Source organism: Mycteria americana, chromosome 19, assembly GCF_035582795.1.
Source record: "Mycteria americana isolate JAX WOST 10 ecotype Jacksonville Zoo and Gardens chromosome 19, USCA_MyAme_1.0, whole genome shotgun sequence".
NCBI lineage: Eukaryota > Metazoa > Chordata > Aves > Ciconiiformes > Ciconiidae > Mycteria > Mycteria americana.
Window position 1 is genome coordinate 5,272,424 of NC_134383.1, and position 17,810 is coordinate 5,290,233.

The following is a 17,810-nucleotide window of genomic DNA, read 5'->3' on the forward strand; positions in this document are numbered from 1 at the left end:
GGATGGTAATTGATGTGGGATATAATACTTGTAACTCCATAAACTTAAGGGTAATTAAATCTCTTGCTCCAGTGCACAAGGAACTAATGTATTTTTGCTACATAAAACACAGCCCCTTTGACTAGCCTTGTTATGTAGGGAAGAACTCACTTCTCTGTAGCATCAGGTATTGGCTGGAGTTGAAAGCAAAGTGTGAGGTTAAATGGACTGATGCAGAATGGCAAGCAGCTAGTTCTGATTTGTTGATAGCATGAAATCAGCATGTGAGTTGGCTTTTGTGGCCACGATGTTCCTTCTTTGAATCTCTTCCTTTCTTTTCCTCTTCCATGTAAAAGCTTTTCTTCCTAACCTTTAGGCCTCTGCCAGTATCTTTGCTCTCAGTTCTTGCTGTTCACCTCTCTTGAACTGCTGACAATTCAATTTACTGCTTACTTCACCTCCTGCATTTGTGTCTTTGTTACACATCTCATGCTACTCTTCACATGGGATCTCTCTCCCTATCTCCACGAGCCAGGCTCCAATCTTCTCCAGTGAAAGCTTTCTTTTAAAACATTTTGCTGATAAATTTCGTTAATCTGCTCTCTCAGATAGAAACGTCCTCCAGGCCACTTAAAGTATTGTGTATTCCCTGTTTAGTTGCAGACTCCTTGTGGCAGAGGATGCCTGGTTTTGTATCTGATACCCAACTGAGCATACACTTGGCAAAACAAATTAAGGAAAGGATTGGATGAAAAAGGACTGTCTGGAGCTCAAGAGGATGGCTGAAATACAGGGCGCTCGAGTCAGTCAAGGTGCATTAGGAAAGCTGTCTGGCAGACGCTTGTGTTTGGCTTATGCCTGTGCTAATTTTGCACTTCTATGAAGACCAAGCAGCTCATATTTTAGAAGCGAAATGAATCTTAGCTGAGGATAGTCAGAACGTGCTAAATGCACAAGGGCAAAGATAAGAAGGGTAGGGATAATCTGCAGGGTGAAGTATGCACTGCAGAATTACCACTGCCCAACAGTATACAAACATTCTGTTCCCTTGATACTTCTCAGCCATTTAGAACTCGGCTTTTTGTTTTGTTGGGTTTTTTTTCTCTTTCTCTGTCACTGTGAGTAAAATCAATGTCAATTGGCAAAGTGTGATTCTTTTAGCAGATTTGGTCACCTTCACAAGAGCTGGACTATTTTAATGGCAAAATCTTGCAACAAAAAGGTTCTGTGCTTTTTCTGTCAAGCTGTTCCCAGGAGGAAGATGCAATTGTAGTTAGCTGCCCATTAGGAAAGCACAGATCCAAGTCCCTTTGCTAAACATTTATTTTCAAACTACTTTTGATTAGTTCCCTGTGACTAATCCTATTAATGGCAACAGAGTGGATCCTCACATGAATCCCTCTAAGTAACAGATCTCCGAATTTGGGAAAAATTTATATTTGGGAAATCTTACTTAATGCTGTAAGAAATCTAACAAACAGCAATAAATAGAAACCTTAAAAGCAATGGTAAAATCCTTGAAATCAGTATTGCCAGCTGGTCAATAGTCCATTTGAATGATTCAAAAGGTGAGACATAATTGATTGTGGCTCTGTGTATTCAGTTGTGTGTCATTTAATAAACTATCATCTCGATTATGTAGTTTTCCTGAGAACGTGCAGACATAAGTATGACTATGGCTATGAAAAGTAAAATTTGAGGCCTAACAGGACTTTCAAGGAGGGGAGATGTGTTCTGGTTTCCTTGTAGACTCTTGGGTTCTTCATTGCAGCTGCCATTCTGCAGCCTCAAGGAATTCAGTCAGTTCATATGTGGAGTAATTTCTCCTCTGTAAAACACAGCAGTTCATATATTAATACTTTCTACTGTGTGGAGCTCTGGGGCATGACTCACAAAAGGTTATAGGCATTTTAAGCTCTTGGCATACAAGCCTGTTAACCTATCTTGGGTCTGTGTTGGATCCATTTGTCTGTGGTCTGCCCTCAACGTGCTTTTCCTACAGATGGCGGGGTTACCTGCGCTACAGACTTTTGTTAGAACTGTGCGCGATTCATCTGATGAGCTTTCAAACTGTGAAGGCAGCCTAACATCTTCTGTGTACAAAAATAAATAGGTCAGAAATTGCAGATTTGTATTTTTTCTTTTTGCTGCATGTATCAAATGCTTTGGTATATCACTTTCTTTTGTGATATGCCCTAAGATACGTTTTCAAATGAAAGAACTTGGGAAAATGGTTGGTTGGTTTGTTTGTTTCCCTCTGGCTTTTACCTCATTCTGAATTATTTTGGGTAGTTTTTGTTGTGCTTTGTTCAGTCCTCTCTTGCCCTCTGAAAGTCTCAGGCAACAAATTGTTGCTCAGTTGAGTTCAGAGCTGTATTCCGCCTTACTGCTGCACAGTGTCCAGTGCCGTTAGTGCTGCTAAATGGTGGTGTGGGTAATTTCTTTTTATGACGGTTTTGGATAGGAAAAGAAGTTATGGCCATGCTGAGACTGAGAGCTGGGGATGAGAAAACCAATGTGAGGAAATCTGCTCTTCAGGTACAGTGGTTTTTGCATGCTTCCTTGTTCTCGGTGATTACCCAGAATGCCATTAAAATAAATAATTAGGCCATAGTACTGTAGCGAACTGTATGTGACTTTGCCCACCTGTAGCTTCTTGCTATTCCTGCAGAGTGCCTACAGGCCCTAAAAAGGTCTTGTTTACTAGTTCCTGATAAGTAAATAATGCAAGCATGATGATGGAAAATTTTTCTAGTACTCTTGCTGGCATTCTCTTATTCCGTCATTTAGAAAGAGAGGCTCTTTTCAAATGTCAATAGGCATTTCAATTAAGCAACTTCCTTATAAACTGAAGCATATTAGCTGCTTAGTTTGTTTTGACCTTGTTAACAAAGAGATTAGGTTATATCCAGCCTCTTTTTGAGGTATGCATTGCTTTGCTTGTTGCTTGATTTTTTTTTTTTTTTTAATGAAGTCATTAGCTTTTAAAGAGATACTCTTCAATGAAAATTCCATCGTTTTAAAAAATATGCATCTGCTGTTGACTGCCTTCCTCTGTTAGTCCTCTTTACCCCAACTCTTCCCCCTCAGTTCACACACTGGTTTGAGCCTCTCAAGTTAAGGCTTTACAATTGTTTTGGTTTGATGCTTTTTTGATTTAAAAAAAAAAAAAAAAAAAAACAAACAAACCTCTTCCTTATTACCAGATAAAAGACATGGTTCATACAAGACACACATTATTTTCAAGGGGAAATTGTGACAATCACTCTATCCAAATGCTGTTATAAAATTGGAATGACTGAAAAGATGCTTTCTGTTTCATGCTACATCTCTGGTTGTGCCCAGTACTCATAAATTGTTAATGTGATGTTTCACTCCCAGTGAGATAAATTAATCTCTAGTTAAAGTTGGTAGGGGGTAGATTGTATTTTTGATTTGCTATACAATGCACGTGGCCTGTATTCCCAACAACGTTATGCTGGTATTTGACTTCCAGGTTTTTATGAACATCCTGAAGCACAAAGTGATCCCTTGTACTGCAGAAGATTTGTCCACACTTCAAGATCGTTGCCGGGACCCTGCTGTTTCTGTGCGGAAGCAGGCCTTGCAGTCTATAACAGAGCTCCTTGTGGTGAGAAAAAGATATCATGAATTCTTATGCAGACCTGAGATGAGCAAACTGTGGGTTAAAAGAAGGAGGGAACAGACAAATCTGGTACACCTCAGTTGTTCATTCAGTGAATTCCATTTTATGACTGTGCTTTAATTTTTTTTTTTTTATTACCTTTTGACTTGGAAGTCATGACTCATTCTTATACATACTTGTGTTTTATGTAGGATGCTTCCAACTGTTGGAAACATTTATTTTCCTGGCTGTTGATTTATGTGTCACAGAGAAAATGTTTATGTTGCTGGCCTTCTCAAGTTAAAAAAAAAATCTGAATCACTTTACTAAGATGTAATGTGTAGATGATAGCACTGCAATATTTTTCCTTCTTTTCTATTTATTCACAAAGGGTTAGTAACTTAGGCTTGGAGCATAGGGTTTATATTCAGCAAAACTTCTTTTTTAGTGTTAAATCATCTGCTGTACAGCTTTACTGCGATACTGTTATAATTATTTATAGGGTTTCAAAACAAAGTATTACAGTGCTTTAGCAGAAGCAGCAGGTAGCTTGATCATAGATATGATCAAATACCTTGTGGTGTCAAGGAGATACAAGTTCCCTTGTCCCATATGCTGCCACGTTGCAGTGCTAGTTGAGCAGTATGCTCGGGTTTATTAAAATTTATTTTCAAAGTTAGTGGCTGAATCTGGAGATTACTAGGCCTTTGCTGATCTTACCCATGCATATAGGATCCTGTAATGATTTAAAAATGTTTCTAATACAACGTGTGTTTCTCTCAGTCTCAGCACAATAACGTTCTAGTGCAGAAGGCCTGGTTAAATGGAGTGGTGCCTGTTGTGATGGATACTGAAAGTTCTGTCCAAGAAAAGGCCTTGGATTGCCTTGATCAGCTCTTGTTGCAACATATCAAATATTATAATAAATTCAGGAGTGAAGATGGAAAGCAGGCTCTAGCGTGGGATCTTCTTACCCTCTTGACTTCAGAAAGCCAGGAGCTGAAGTAAGTGCATTTTTCCTTTCATTGTGGGCTCTGATGGCTTTTCCATAACAGCCCTTTGTCCGATGAGTTGGATGTTTTTATTGCCTTTACTATGTTAGCATTCAGGGACAAAATCCAGAATTTTTTTTACTTTTAATCCTGTTAGAATACACAACTCTTCCTTTACAGAAGGCAATTGCCTATTGACTGGAGGACTAAGATAAGAGCATGAGTTTATACTCTCAGCGCTCTTGTTCACTGTGTGGCCACAGACCATTAGGTATCATAGTTTACATATTGTTTAAATGCATGTTCCGTCTATTGTGCAAGGACAAGAAACTAAATTTATTGGGGTTTTTTTAAGCTATTTGAATTCCTTGCTTGAAACAGTTGGTGTAAGTGCATATTACTGCTAGAGATGGAAACTATCATGTTGTGAGGGGCTTGTGGTGCTCTGCCAGTTCCTGGGACAGAGGAGCTGTCGAGCATGGACAAGTTGGCAGTTGGTCAGAAGAGTGCAGTTTTCCTTTGTGTCAAGTATTTTCACTTGCTGCTCTTGTTACCTGTGCTCTCTCCCTGAACTCGAGTGTTCATATACAGGAGTGTTGCATGCTGTTCTTGATGTGTTGATAGCAGCATGAATATTTAAGTCAAATGGAGGTGTTCTGATGACAGAAGTAAGAGAGGATATATAAAGAAAGGAGAACATCGCCTTTTATTAATTCTGATGTACAATATGTTACTTGTCTTATGACAAATAGAATTATTCTGCCTTTTGCAGAATGCTGTGGGAAGAAGCAGAAGAAATGGGATGACACACAGTATGACAAGGACACAACATTGATTAAAGACAGCTGTATGTTTATTAGTCAACAGGGCATAATAGCTCAGAAATAGAAAATGAGGTACTGGTTGTGCTGCCTTGCCAATCTGTGAAACTGTCAATGTTCTAATTTGGGCTATTTTATAACATAGTTTGCAGATTCATGGCACCTTCTTCATGACCTTAGAGTACCTTGCAGCTTGATAAATCTCAGAACTCTTTCAATGTGAAGTAGGTAACTAGGGTTAAATAGAAAAATGAGCAAGTTACGGTGCCTTAACATTGCGGTATCCTGTCCCGTTATGGGTATTAAATAACAACTACTAGAAAGTCCTTTGTTACAGATTGCTGAAATTATATTTTCTTGATGTGTCATGGTATCAGTGGGACCTTCTATCTTACTGACACAGAGCACTACATCCATGCTTGTATGCCAGGTCCGTAGTGCATCAGGATTATGAACTAAAAGACTGAAAATTTTGCTAGTACAATATGTAGTAGAAATCCCTACGTATTCTGAGTAGTGGGAATGCCAAGCGATAGCAGCTTCGTTGTGTTGCCCAGCGTGTCCTGGACAGGGATGTTGGATTTTACTGCCAGTGTCTAAGACCAAGTGTTTTGTTTACTCCTCCTTTAACTTACTTTTCTTTTCTTTCTTCCTTTTAGCCGTTACTTGAACAAAGCTTTTCATATGTGGTCCAGGCAGAATAAGTTCACCTCCACTTTCATTAATAATGTCATGTCTCACGTGGAAACAGAGCATGCTGCACCAGCTTGGATGTTACTTGCTAAGGTGGCAGGTTCTTCACCCAAGCTGGATTACTCCAAGATTATTGAATCCTGGGACAATGTCAGCAGGTATGTGTGTGCTTTGAACTCCATCCTCCATTCTGCAGGAAAGAGATGGGGGTGAAGAGGAGGAACAAAGCAAGTGAGCACTTTCTGTCCTTCCACAGGCAGATTGCTGTTTAGCTGCTTAGGTGACAGTTCTTTATTCAGGCAATTGGTTCTGCAGCTGGGAGCCAAGCAATGGCCCGCAGATTTGTGCAGTAACCAACGCTTACCTTAGGCTTTTTGAGTTTTCATTTGGTTTGACAGGTCTGCCTTAATAATGCATACCCCAGATGAAAGGATTTTTCTACTGTGATTTGATGTTGTTCCTTAGTGTTAATGTTAGTTTGTCTGCTCTACAATTTTTCAGGCAGCAGAACATGAGCACTGATACTACAGGACACATACTGTGTGTCATCGGTCATGTTGCAAAGCACCTCCCTAAAAGCACCTGTGAGAGGCTGATTGGTGAGTGGCCCTGAGAAACTGCAGAGGGGAAGGCAGGGTTCCTGCCTCCCGTCTTAACGGTTATTTCTTCTCCATAAGCAGTTGATAAGCTTAGAAAATGCTCATTTTATGTGTGTGATCTCATTTTCAGACAATATCAAGTGCTGGCTGAGGGAGTCTCAGTGTCCCTTGGAGGTGATTAGCCCAGCTGTGGAAACTCTGCAGAAGCTCTGCCATGCCTATGCAGATGTGCCGGAGGAGGCACAGGTGTCACTTAAAAAACATCTTTTAAAATAACTTGTTTCACACTTAGGAGGGCTGGCTCTTGAAGGCAGCTTCTGTCTCCAGTCTGTAGGTTGATTAGCTCTCTAAACAAAGAGGATCTGACTCCAGCAACTTGAGTCTCTTCTGCTCAGCTCTCTTACTTGCTTTACTGCAGTTGTGCTGCAGAGCATCCTGTGGCAAAGGATGGACTTGTAAGAAATCTTCTTTCTTCAGAAGGATTTTCCATCCCCCCCCCCCCCCCCCCCGAAATACCTTGCATTTGCCTTCTGTCAAAGTTTACAGAATTGCTAAAGGAGACCTATTGCTGTGCCTTTATGATATGAGCTATTTCTCAGGCTTGGTCCAGTTTGAAGCTATAGGTTTATACAATAAGCTCTGATTATTCTGTATCAGAGCTGCTGTAGATACACATACTTTCTAGACCTCCTTCATGGGACCAAACAGGGAGTTAATAACACATCATTTGCACATTTCTCTTTTCTGCCCCGATTTGTTTCATGCCATAGCTTTGTTCCACTCCTGTAGTGAGAAGGTCGGCTATCTTTTGCTGGTAAAATAGAGATCTCAGCCTGAGCACAGTTGCAAAGAAGCTAAAACTGATCCAGGTCTTTCTTGCTAATGATTTCTCTTTGTGTATGTTTTATATTTCTCTTTCAATATTGATGACAGCTATTTTATAATAGGCATCCCAATAAAGTTTAGTAAATAGTATGCAAAACTGCACACTCTGTGCTTCAGAAGCCAGCGTGGATTGATGGTTTCTGGGATGTTTTTGGGTTTTTTTGTTGTTTTTTTTTTTTTTTTTAAATTGACAGTTGGAAAATCCTCCCTTGTAGGTATAGTCATCACAATGTGTTGGCTTACAACCAAATGCAGATGTTCCTGTACCTTGGTCACTTTAGCGGTTCTAACAGCTTAGCTGCCATATATATATGTATTTGGTTTCTTATGTTACCAGTTCTAGATGGTAGAAAAAGAGAAATGGTGCTTTATTTTCATCACAGTCTGGTTAGACGATTAGCTTTTTTTGTTTCCCCTCCACCCCTTGGAATTTGCATCATGTTTGCATTTGAATGGAACTGCATTTTCCAAACAACATTTAAAAATTCACACAGACAATCTCAAATACATGAAACATTCGCCTAAATCCTTTTTGTTTAAATCTGTATGATTTCTGTAATGAAGTAAACTTAGGCCTGTGGATCATTAAAAGCCAGATTCTCCAAGGTGTTTTGACACTTGCATACATCCTTTGATATGCAGGAAGAATTTTAAAGCTCTAAGGCACTGTCTGATTGATTTCAATAGGACCTAGATTATTAAAAGCATATAAGGACTTTCAGATTAGGGATTCATGTGTGGACAGATATTACAGCTACATTTTGTTTAATTAATGAAGTGCCGAATTAATTTTGTTTAATTATGGAACAGGAGCTGCTCAACCAGGTGTGTGGAGATTTAGTATCCACCTGTGAAAGCCATATTTCAAATATAGTCCTGAAAGAGGATGGAGCAGAGCAGCTGCAAGAAGATCTCTTGGTAAGTTTGGTTCCCCTTCACAGATTGGTCAAAGGATGACGGTGTACTTGAAATTGGCGTTCCTTAAAGTTCACGCCAATAACTGTGTTACGTACACACGCTGTGTGTAAGCTTATAATGAAATCTGGTATTTATGGGCCTGGGAGCATACAACATCTTTGTACATCAGCAATTGCTTTAACGATATGATACCCCATGTATTTTTAATAAAATGACATGTTTTTTCTTTTGCTTTTCCACTCATACTTCTTAAATGAGCTGTTTGGGAAATAAGTCTGTAAAATGCATAGAATGCTTTGAGGAGTATGTCAATATTATTAGTAGATGTGTGGGGGTTATAGCGTATTAAACACGCGCACACACCATTTCTGTTTCAAAGCTTCACGTTCTGTTCTCTAGCCACTGTCTTCTTGAAAGGACTGAGGGAATTTTAAGTTGTTTTTGGAGAAGTACCATACTGACCCCTGCTGACTTAATTTGCAGCTCAGCCATTGCCTTTTGACTGCAGTGTTGCTTTATCTCTGTAGGTGAGACACCTCTTCATCTTGGGTGAGGCTGCACAGCTGTGTCCAGCCAAAGTGGAGAAACGCATTTTTCTTTTGGTTCAGTCCATTCTGGCTTCTTCTGTCAACGAAGACCAATGTGAGACGTTCTCCTTACTGCCTTTAGTTTTGCATTTACAGACAACACTGTTTACTGGAAAAGCATGTTTTCATTCCTGACCTGTTCTTTCCTAGTGTCTAGTTCTGCAGATGGTGAGGAAACTCCAGCTTCTCAGCCACTGTCCCAATTCAGAGGGTCAGTCATGCCTCCAGTAGTCAGAGCTCATGCATTCATTACTCTAGGTAAGTGCCATCCTGCAGTAGAAGCGTGCCCTTGTGTATGCAATTCTCAGCCTTTCTGGTTAAAGTTCTGCTCAAAAGCTGTGTCAGTCGTAACAGATAGCCACAGTGCTCAATGTTTGCATGGCCTCAGCTCATAGCTTTTAGCAATGCAAATATCCATGGTAACAAGTTGCACAAACCATAAAAATACTGCCATCTATGTGACTGCTTCTCAAGGTGGTTAATGCATTAACAGTGATTAATGACTAGCAATGTCCTTCAGAATTGTACTGTCCTTGTACTCGGAGTTGGTTGCTGTCTGGCTGAAGGATCATCTTGCATGTAGTAAGGTGCTCAACAGAGGATGAAGAAAACTTGGTGCTTTTGGTGCAGCTTAGAGCAGCATGACTGCACATAGTTACTTGTTCTCCTCAGCATGGATGAAGAGCTTCTTTGTGGTAAAAGCCTGGTCAAATCTACATCTCCAGTATTATGGAGAGTACTAAGTGAAAGTTCTGGTTTTGTAGTACCCCTGTGGTTAGGAACAAATCTCTTCTCTTGCAGATAGATAGTATTATTCTTTCCTTAACTGCTTTGGGAAGCTTAAAACTTTTGTACAGAGCTTAGAAACAGTTAGGGAGAAGTAATGTTAGAACGCAGGCTATTTTATATTGAGTTGGTTTAGTGATGCTCTTAGAGGTGGGTGTCTCCCTGCTATGCCTATGACAGCTGGGGCTGTTCTTTTTAGCTGCTTTGAATAATACCCTGTACACAGAAATAGTTCTCTGTGAAGGAGGGAATTTGGCATAGAAACCCACACTATAGGTCTAAGAGGAGTTTGGAAGAACTCCTTGAAGTATCATTTCTTTGAGAGATTGTGCAGATTGCTCATCAAGTTTCAGCATGTGTTTCTTGTTTATTCCCCTGTTTACTTCCTGATTCCTTTCTTGGCTCATATTGGACTCAAAGGAGGCAGTAAGCTGGGCTGTGGCAGTTAGGAAGAAGAATATATTCACAGCTCTGACAGTCTCGTCTCCGTTTCACAGGTAAACTGTGTTTACAGCATGAGGATCTGGCAAAGAAATGCATTGCAGCTCTAGCTCGAGAACTGGAGGTGTCACATGATGTGGCTGTTCGCAATAACGTTGTCATCGTTATGTGTGATCTATGTATCCGCTACACATCCATGGTGGACAGATATGTTCCCAACATTTCGTTGTGTCTTAAGGACCCAAATCCCTTCATCCGTAAGCAGACGCTGATCCTGCTTACCAACCTTCTGCAGGTAAATAGAGGTCCTAAGCGTGTATCTGAGAACCTGCTTCAAGTACCTCTGTTGTGCTGAATACTGGCACCTGACCAGTGGGTGTATTGCTTGTACCTTGATCAATCTACACTTAATCAAGAAGGCTTTAAGCTATGTATTTTGTTACTGCTTTTTTTTGCTAGCTAGGTAGAAATCGTATCGAGGACACTTAACACAGTTGGATAATGAGACTACTTTTAGTCAATAGTTACCTCTTTTCCTGTCTTCTCTTTGTTTCTTTGAAATCCCTTCAATTTCACTCTTATATGAATGAATATAACGGGCATCACAGCATCTTTTTCTCCTACTGTCTCTGCTTATTGTTCTAAAGATGTAAATGTTGAGAGGCTCAAGATGTTTACTCTCCCAGTGTTCATATGAAGCCAACCAAGGCAGATTTGGAGTGCATTTGGCTCCAAGAGCAGTGTTGAAGAGCGTGTGTGCCTTGGGATGGCAGAACAGATTTTGTCATGTTTCTACTTTTTTATTGATACCTGTGGTAAACCTAGATGCTTGCCGCTGTGGCATTTATGCTGTTTAAAGCATCCTCGAGAACATTGTTTTCTTGGGTTTTAGTTTGTGTACCTCCAGCTGAAGTTGTACAGCTTGCTCATTTGCCTGATGTACGTTCTGCTAGGCTCCATCAGATATTGTCCTGACTATAGTCTGAAGGTTCACACTAGGTTTTTCCTGATTCGGGTTGATGATTTATTGTCTGCCAATTTCTTATAGGAGGAGTTTGTGAAATGGAAAGACTGTCTCTTCTTCCGTTTTGTCAGTGTCTTGGTGGATCCAAATCCAGATATTGCCAGGTAAAATACTCATCTGTAAAATAATGGAGGAGTTGAAGATCAGAGATGCACTCAAAACCAGTCTCAGTCCTGCACCTTCAGCATGCGAAGAAAAATTTCAGTGAGAGAGCAGATGATTATCCCATTCACCTCTTCACTTCTACAGTTGTTCACACTTTAGGGTCGGCAGTGGTAGCAAAGGAGTGGTGAACCTCTTTCCAAGTTATTTGAAGGTCCCAAAGTAGCAAGCTGTGTGTTCTTGGCTGTCTTCAAAACATGCAGCTCTGCTCTATTTTGGACTCTCGGTTAGCCAGAAAAAAGGAATTATTGAAACAAGCCTTTATGAAATCTTTCTCGTGGTTTTCTAATAGGCTCTGTCTTGAGTGCTGGTTTTGTTTTAGGAATAGGATTAAATATTTTCTTTTTTCTTATATGGCATGCCTTCTCCTTTTAAGCCTTCTACCACATTTTGTAATACTTTGACATGTAAGAGAAATTATGCACACTGGCATGGTTATGAAGTTTTTGTAGGTTTCAAAGTCTCAAGCTGCTCTGTTATGTGAGAAATGAGAGTGGGGCAGGTTTCTCTAAGGATGGTAGATCCTGCGGGGGTGCTGGCTGCAGAGGAGGCTTGGGCATGTTGCTACTTGTTTCTACCTGGAACAATCAATCTGAGGATTGGTGTTTCCAGGGCCATCAACCCGTTGTTGCTTACTAGTGCATAGTCACGCTTTCTTTTCTCTTCAGTGAGTATTTAGTATGTAAAAATATCTTTCCAGTAGATGGTGACATTGCAACATCACGTTCCTAGAGCTTTAGCTAAGGAACACAGTGCTATTTCTTTGGGAGCCTTTTTCTTTGCATCTGCATTCAGTGACTGCATCCAGACAAAAACATGTTCTTCAAGTCTGGGATTGACTTGCAGCTCTTGCAGGACTTTTGGTGATTAACTTTTTGCAAAGTCCTGGAAGTGTCTCAGCCACAATGGAACTTAAGTTATTTAAATAATGAAAGCGTTGTGCGTGGATTCAAGTTCAAATTTATTTCTGTCTGTGTTTACTTTAATGGCAAAAAAATGAAGTAGTATTGTGGATGCTGAAAATGTCTATCTCTTTCTGGATGAAAAAAGGCTTAAAGTCAATGAGCTGATATCCGTGTTCAAGCCCAGATGGAGCTTGGCAAGAATTAAATATGGTATTGAGGGAGACTTGGTAGAGGAAAATCATCCTCCTGCTTTACAGCTTGTGAACCCTACACTGTGTTTCAGGGGTGGCTTTTAGAAGCTACCTGATGGTAAGTTCTTTCTTTTCCTCCTTTCCAGGTTTGGAGAGTTCTGCCTGGTGCATCTCTTACTGAAGAGGAATCCAGTAATGTTCTCCCAACACTTCATTGAGTGCATCTTCCACTTCAATAGCTATGAGAAACATGAGAAGTACAACAGGTTCCCCCAGAGTGTGCGGTCAGTTGAGCACATTTGTATCTCCTTTTTGCTAAACAATGGGCTGTCTGGCCATGCAGCTTTTGGTTGCAGCAAAGCACTCATGGCACTTAATAATTATGTATGCAATAGGGTGAAAACCGCTAGGGGAAACAGTGTTAAATTAAGTGTCCTGCCTTCCCCGTGACACTTCTGGGAGGACTTCTGCATGTGATTTGTGGGAGTGTGTGGTATCCTAACGGGTTTATGGGTCTTGAAAGCGACATTCAAGTATTCCTCGCTGATTTAAAGTCGTCTTATTTCTGTGAGTTCGCATAATGTGACTTGGCCCTTGTAAAATGTCTTGCTCTACCACAGGGCGAAGAATCTCTTCTCTCTGAAGGGAAAGGATAACAAAGAAAAAAGGATGCATATCTACAAGTTCCTACTAGAGCACTTTACAGATGAGCAGAGGTTCAGCATTACAACAAAGATCAGCCACAGCATCCTAGGTAAGGGTCTGTCTGTAAAAAATCTGGCAAACGAACTGGTGTCTATATAAAACATTAGGCTCTCAATCCAACCGTGTTATCTTTCTGTCTTTTACTGGAAACAGCAGTGCCAGTAAATACTTCTTATTTCTTCCCTGTGTGTTCCAGCATGCTTTGTGGATAAGGTCCTTCCATTGGACCTGGAAGCCAGTGAGCTGCTCTCGGATACTTTTGCAGTCCTTAGCTGTAAAGAAATCAAGCTATCAACTATGAGATCAAAACCCGATGAAGACATTCAGCCTGATGAAGATGAAATGGCAATGGCCAACGCTGTCATGCAGGCGGCACAAAAAAAGCTCATCTCGCAGGTGAATGGCACTTGATCTGGTGTGGGAAGAGGGCCGACCACCATACTAGGAGGAATTTTAACTTTTGGCGATGGAGAAACTTGCGCAAAAATGATCCAAGTAACGTAGCGATGCCAATGACATATACTGCGCCTGTAGGCTGTTACTCAGGCTCTGTCTGTAGGCCCACTCTGATCTGAGGGCACCTGTGGAAGCACTGTGTGTTGTAAAAAGAAAACATTAAGGCTAAATTTGTGAAGGATGCTTGTACTTGAGGGGTCAATTGGAGTGATCAGAAATGCGTTTCCTCTAAAGTCAGTGAAGCTATGCTAGGCTCGGTTTGTTCCACAGATCTCTTACGGGTAAAACACTTGAGTGTAACGATGTTTTTTGGTGCACATTTTGGCAATTTGCCTTCAGTGTGAGAACTGACTGAATTAGTGATGTATCTTAAAAGACTCCACTTAGGTTAAAAGCCTGTGTACGTGCACGTGGCATAAAAGCAAGCTTAATTGCGGTAATTCCCTTGCTATGGAGTGATAACTCCTCTCACTTAGGCCATTCATCTAACCACAGAGTGGCTTCTCCTTTATTGCATCGTGTAACTGTTCATGCCTTGTTCAAACAAAGGTTCAAAAGAAGAACTTCATAGAAAATATCATCCCAATAATCACGTCACTGAAGTCTTTGATGGAGCAGAAGAGGATCCCAGCTCTTAGGGATCTTATGAACTACCTACGGGTAAGGGGAAGTGTTTTCTTGTTGGGTTTTTTTTCCTCTCTTGCGTTAATGTGTTAGATGTGCAACCAGTAATGGAACGAACAGCCTTCTTAGAAGGAAATTTAGAAGGCATATGATGTTGTGACACTGCCACTGTGTTAAATAATGTGGGAGGTGGAGGGATTTTAGATAAGGATCTCGGAGTGTGTTACGTGTGAGCCTCCTCAGTGGAACGTGGGCAGAAAGCTTGAATGCTGGAAAGCTTTTTCGTGTTCTGAAGTACAAATTGGAATCGAAACTCTTAGTCTGTTAAAAACACCTCTGCTCTACCAACTGGTATTTCCTTTTGCACTTAAGCAGCTGTGATCTGAATGGAGACATGAATCAGTAGTCAGGAGAGATTTCTGAAAGAGTTTAAACATTCCTTATTGCTCCAGGAAATGATGCAAGATTACCGAAACGAAATCAAAGACTTCTTTGCTGTGGACAAGCAGCTGGCAGCCGAGCTGGAGTACGATATGAAGAAATATGAAGAGCAGCTGGCCAGGGAGAAGGAGTCAGACCAAGAGCAGGTCTCAGCAGCGCAGGCAGAGGTTGTTGGTGCCATTAACTCTGTACGCGTACTGTCTCCTCCGCTAAAGTTTGTGTACGCCTAACACCCAGATTCTGTATGTCTGTGGGCCTTGTTACAGCACTTTTAACAGAAGGGTTATGTAATGTTCTCATACCTCTTCACATTTGCTGACAGAAGCTTTGGTTTCAGAGTCATTTAATACACTTAGAACGACAACAAACAACACGCATTAGGCAAAGAGGAGCAGCAAACAATTAATGTAAAAAGAATTCAATTTAAAGGGAAAACCAAGTCTAATTTGCCACTGGCTGTGCTTACACGTTGTATTGCTCTCTGTTCCCAGAGTGCTAAAGATGATAAACAGGTCAAAAAGAAAAGGGTTCTTTTTGTCTGACTCTAGGTGTATACAGAGTGGAAACTTAGATCTGTCCTAGCCATGCAGATGCTCTTTTAAAGTCAACATAAAGAAATAAGTATGTGCTTGGGTCAATTGTCCTGAACTATTTTAGATACCTACCTTAAGATGAGATGACTTCTACCCTGGAAGTACCTTTCTCTCTCTGCTGCCTTTAAAAGAGCACCTATATATAGACCTCTAAACTAGGACATATATATCCCATCAAAACTTCCTGTTCGCTTCTTGTTAAAATTTTGGCCAATAAATTCTTTCTCCCTAGCACCCCTTTACGTCTATCGCACAAAGGGCAGTTCTTAATCACACAGCATGTAGGTCTGAGCGTCTTGTCTCTAGGGTTTTCTATGCTTGTATCCGTTGTTACACATATGATCTTTTCTCCTGTTTTCTGTAGCAACCTCCATCTTTGGAGACAGCTGTACCTTCTGGTGGCTGGAATAATAATGCTCAGTCTCCTGTAAGTGGGAGACAGTCCTTGCCACCTGGATCAAGTCCCTCCTCTGTGCCTTTTGAGTTTACTACACCTAGCGCTGATGTTCTGAAACGACCATTACTCAGTCGCAGGTATGGGTTTCTGTTTATATAACCGGTTATGATATTCTGCAGGGCTATTGCTTTGCTTATCCACTCCTTACTTAGTGGTATGAAAGTCACCAGTGTTGCAGCATAATCTTCTCCATTACATTTGGTGTTTAAGATCATAAAGGATTGAGAGGAGACAGGTCTCTCTCTCCTCATTACATGTATCTCATCTGGGCTTGCAGAACGAAATCACTTCACTGATTCTGTCATGTTTTTTGCCCTGTAGGCCAGCATCCTTGAGCACACTTGCCATCCTGAACTTTGCCAGGAAAGCAATGGAAGCCAGAAGCAAGCAACGCAGCAAGAGTGTTGGAGGAAGTTTATTGGCTGTATCGCATCCATCAAGCGCAGCTGACCGCAAGCAAGGTAGGAAGCTTGCTGCAAACTGATCTGGCATTGGACTAGATCTAGTTGACACAGCCTGATTGTTAGACCCTTGAGGTCTCTAAGTGAATACATTTCTATTCTTAATTATTTTCTTGTTATTTCTAGCATCCTTTCAAAGCCTGAATCGACAGTCTACCACAGAAAATGTTTCTGTGGTGGGCCGTGCAATCAGCACACCAGAACGTAAGTATAACCGAAGAAACCCTTTCCAAATCGGGCTGAGCACTCATTCTCTGAGAGAGGTAGCACTGCATGGCTCCCCTAAAGAGCAGAGAAAATTAGTCTTTGATAGCTATAGATTATGTATTTATCTAAATGGTAGTAAATAAGAACTGTTCTGAAGTTGAAGGTCTCGGATGAATGATGTACCTAGGAAAGGACAGTCCAATAGAGTCTCCGTTTACATGTCACAGGGTATTATAGTATTGAGTCAGTGCAGAAGAGCTTTTATTTTGGGCTGCTGAAGTAGCAGAGCTACTGCCCTTTCTTCTTTTATCGACTCTGGCATGCCGAGGAGGCATGTTGTCATGGTTCCTTAATAGCATGCATTGCCTGAAGTGTGCAAGATTCTGTTGCATTGAGACATTTGCTCTCCTTAACTCTGGAAGCATAGCTTAGCATTTTTTAGACTGAATTACAGAACCCTGCTGCGGAGGAAAATACTCAAGGTCTGGTCCTTTTCAGCTCTAAGACAGGGGTTTCCTGTTGTCCAAACAAAGGATCTCAGGTGAGCTACAACCTGCTTCTAGAGTAGGCAGTGAGCTGTGATAATTACAAGAGAACACAGAGATCTGCTCAAGTGGGATTAATAACCTGCATAGTCATTTCTGAGTGTGTGTGTGTGTCCTACCCTAAGAAAGAACTGAACTGAGCATTGGAGAAGGAATGATTTGGTTTTTTTACTCTGCTGTGGAAATTAAAGTAAAAATGGACAGAGAGGAATCTCTAATACACAAATCATGACAGTGTGCTGCACTTATGTCCGCTGCAGCTGAATTGCCATCTCACAAAACCTGACCTTCAAAAGTTAGGTTTTGTTGGAACGCTTTCCGACAGCCCCACAGCATTCCGCAGTGTCGCTTTCTGCAAGCGCAAGAGGCAGTTGTAGTAAAATGCAAGTGGAGCTGAATTCCAGCAGTAGATTCCCTTCCTTTATGTCAGTTCTCTGCTGAACTCCTTTAGGGCATCTCCGTTGTAGTGTGAATTATGAGTGTGATGAACACCCTCACGCACTCTGGAGAGAGCTCCCGTTAAGCTGGGAATATAGGTGGGTGTCTGACAGGTCATCTCTCATTAGGGAGTTGTGAATTGTTGTGGGGAGGAGTCGATGTTCCAGAAGCATAGGTATCTGACTGCACCCTTTGCCTGTATCTGTGCAAACACCTGACCTGCACGCACACGGGAGAGCAAACGACATGCAGCCAGTAAGGCAGTCAGCTGTGTG

The 17,810-nt window shown here is 41.1% G+C and overlaps 1 protein-coding gene across 1 annotated transcript in view; it reads left to right on the forward strand.

The window, feature by feature from the left end:
- The window catches only part of NCAPD3 (non-SMC condensin II complex subunit D3), a 29,726-nt gene that overhangs the window by 9,201 nt on the left and 2,715 nt on the right, over positions 1 to 17,810 (forward strand). The window contains exons 14-32 of the mRNA XM_075521071.1: positions 2,444 to 2,511; positions 3,470 to 3,610; positions 4,388 to 4,608; positions 6,077 to 6,268; positions 6,612 to 6,709; positions 6,840 to 6,955; positions 8,405 to 8,512; positions 9,040 to 9,154; positions 9,250 to 9,357; positions 10,383 to 10,621; positions 11,375 to 11,454; positions 12,755 to 12,892; positions 13,229 to 13,362; positions 13,510 to 13,709; positions 14,319 to 14,429; positions 14,846 to 15,001; positions 15,792 to 15,961; positions 16,206 to 16,345; positions 16,472 to 16,549. Coding sequence (XP_075377186.1) covers positions 2,444 to 2,511; positions 3,470 to 3,610; positions 4,388 to 4,608; positions 6,077 to 6,268; positions 6,612 to 6,709; positions 6,840 to 6,955; positions 8,405 to 8,512; positions 9,040 to 9,154; positions 9,250 to 9,357; positions 10,383 to 10,621; positions 11,375 to 11,454; positions 12,755 to 12,892; positions 13,229 to 13,362; positions 13,510 to 13,709; positions 14,319 to 14,429; positions 14,846 to 15,001; positions 15,792 to 15,961; positions 16,206 to 16,345; positions 16,472 to 16,549 — 2,613 coding nt within the window. The remainder of the gene's footprint in view (positions 1 to 2,443; positions 2,512 to 3,469; positions 3,611 to 4,387; positions 4,609 to 6,076; positions 6,269 to 6,611; positions 6,710 to 6,839; positions 6,956 to 8,404; positions 8,513 to 9,039; positions 9,155 to 9,249; positions 9,358 to 10,382; positions 10,622 to 11,374; positions 11,455 to 12,754; positions 12,893 to 13,228; positions 13,363 to 13,509; positions 13,710 to 14,318; positions 14,430 to 14,845; positions 15,002 to 15,791; positions 15,962 to 16,205; positions 16,346 to 16,471; positions 16,550 to 17,810) is intronic.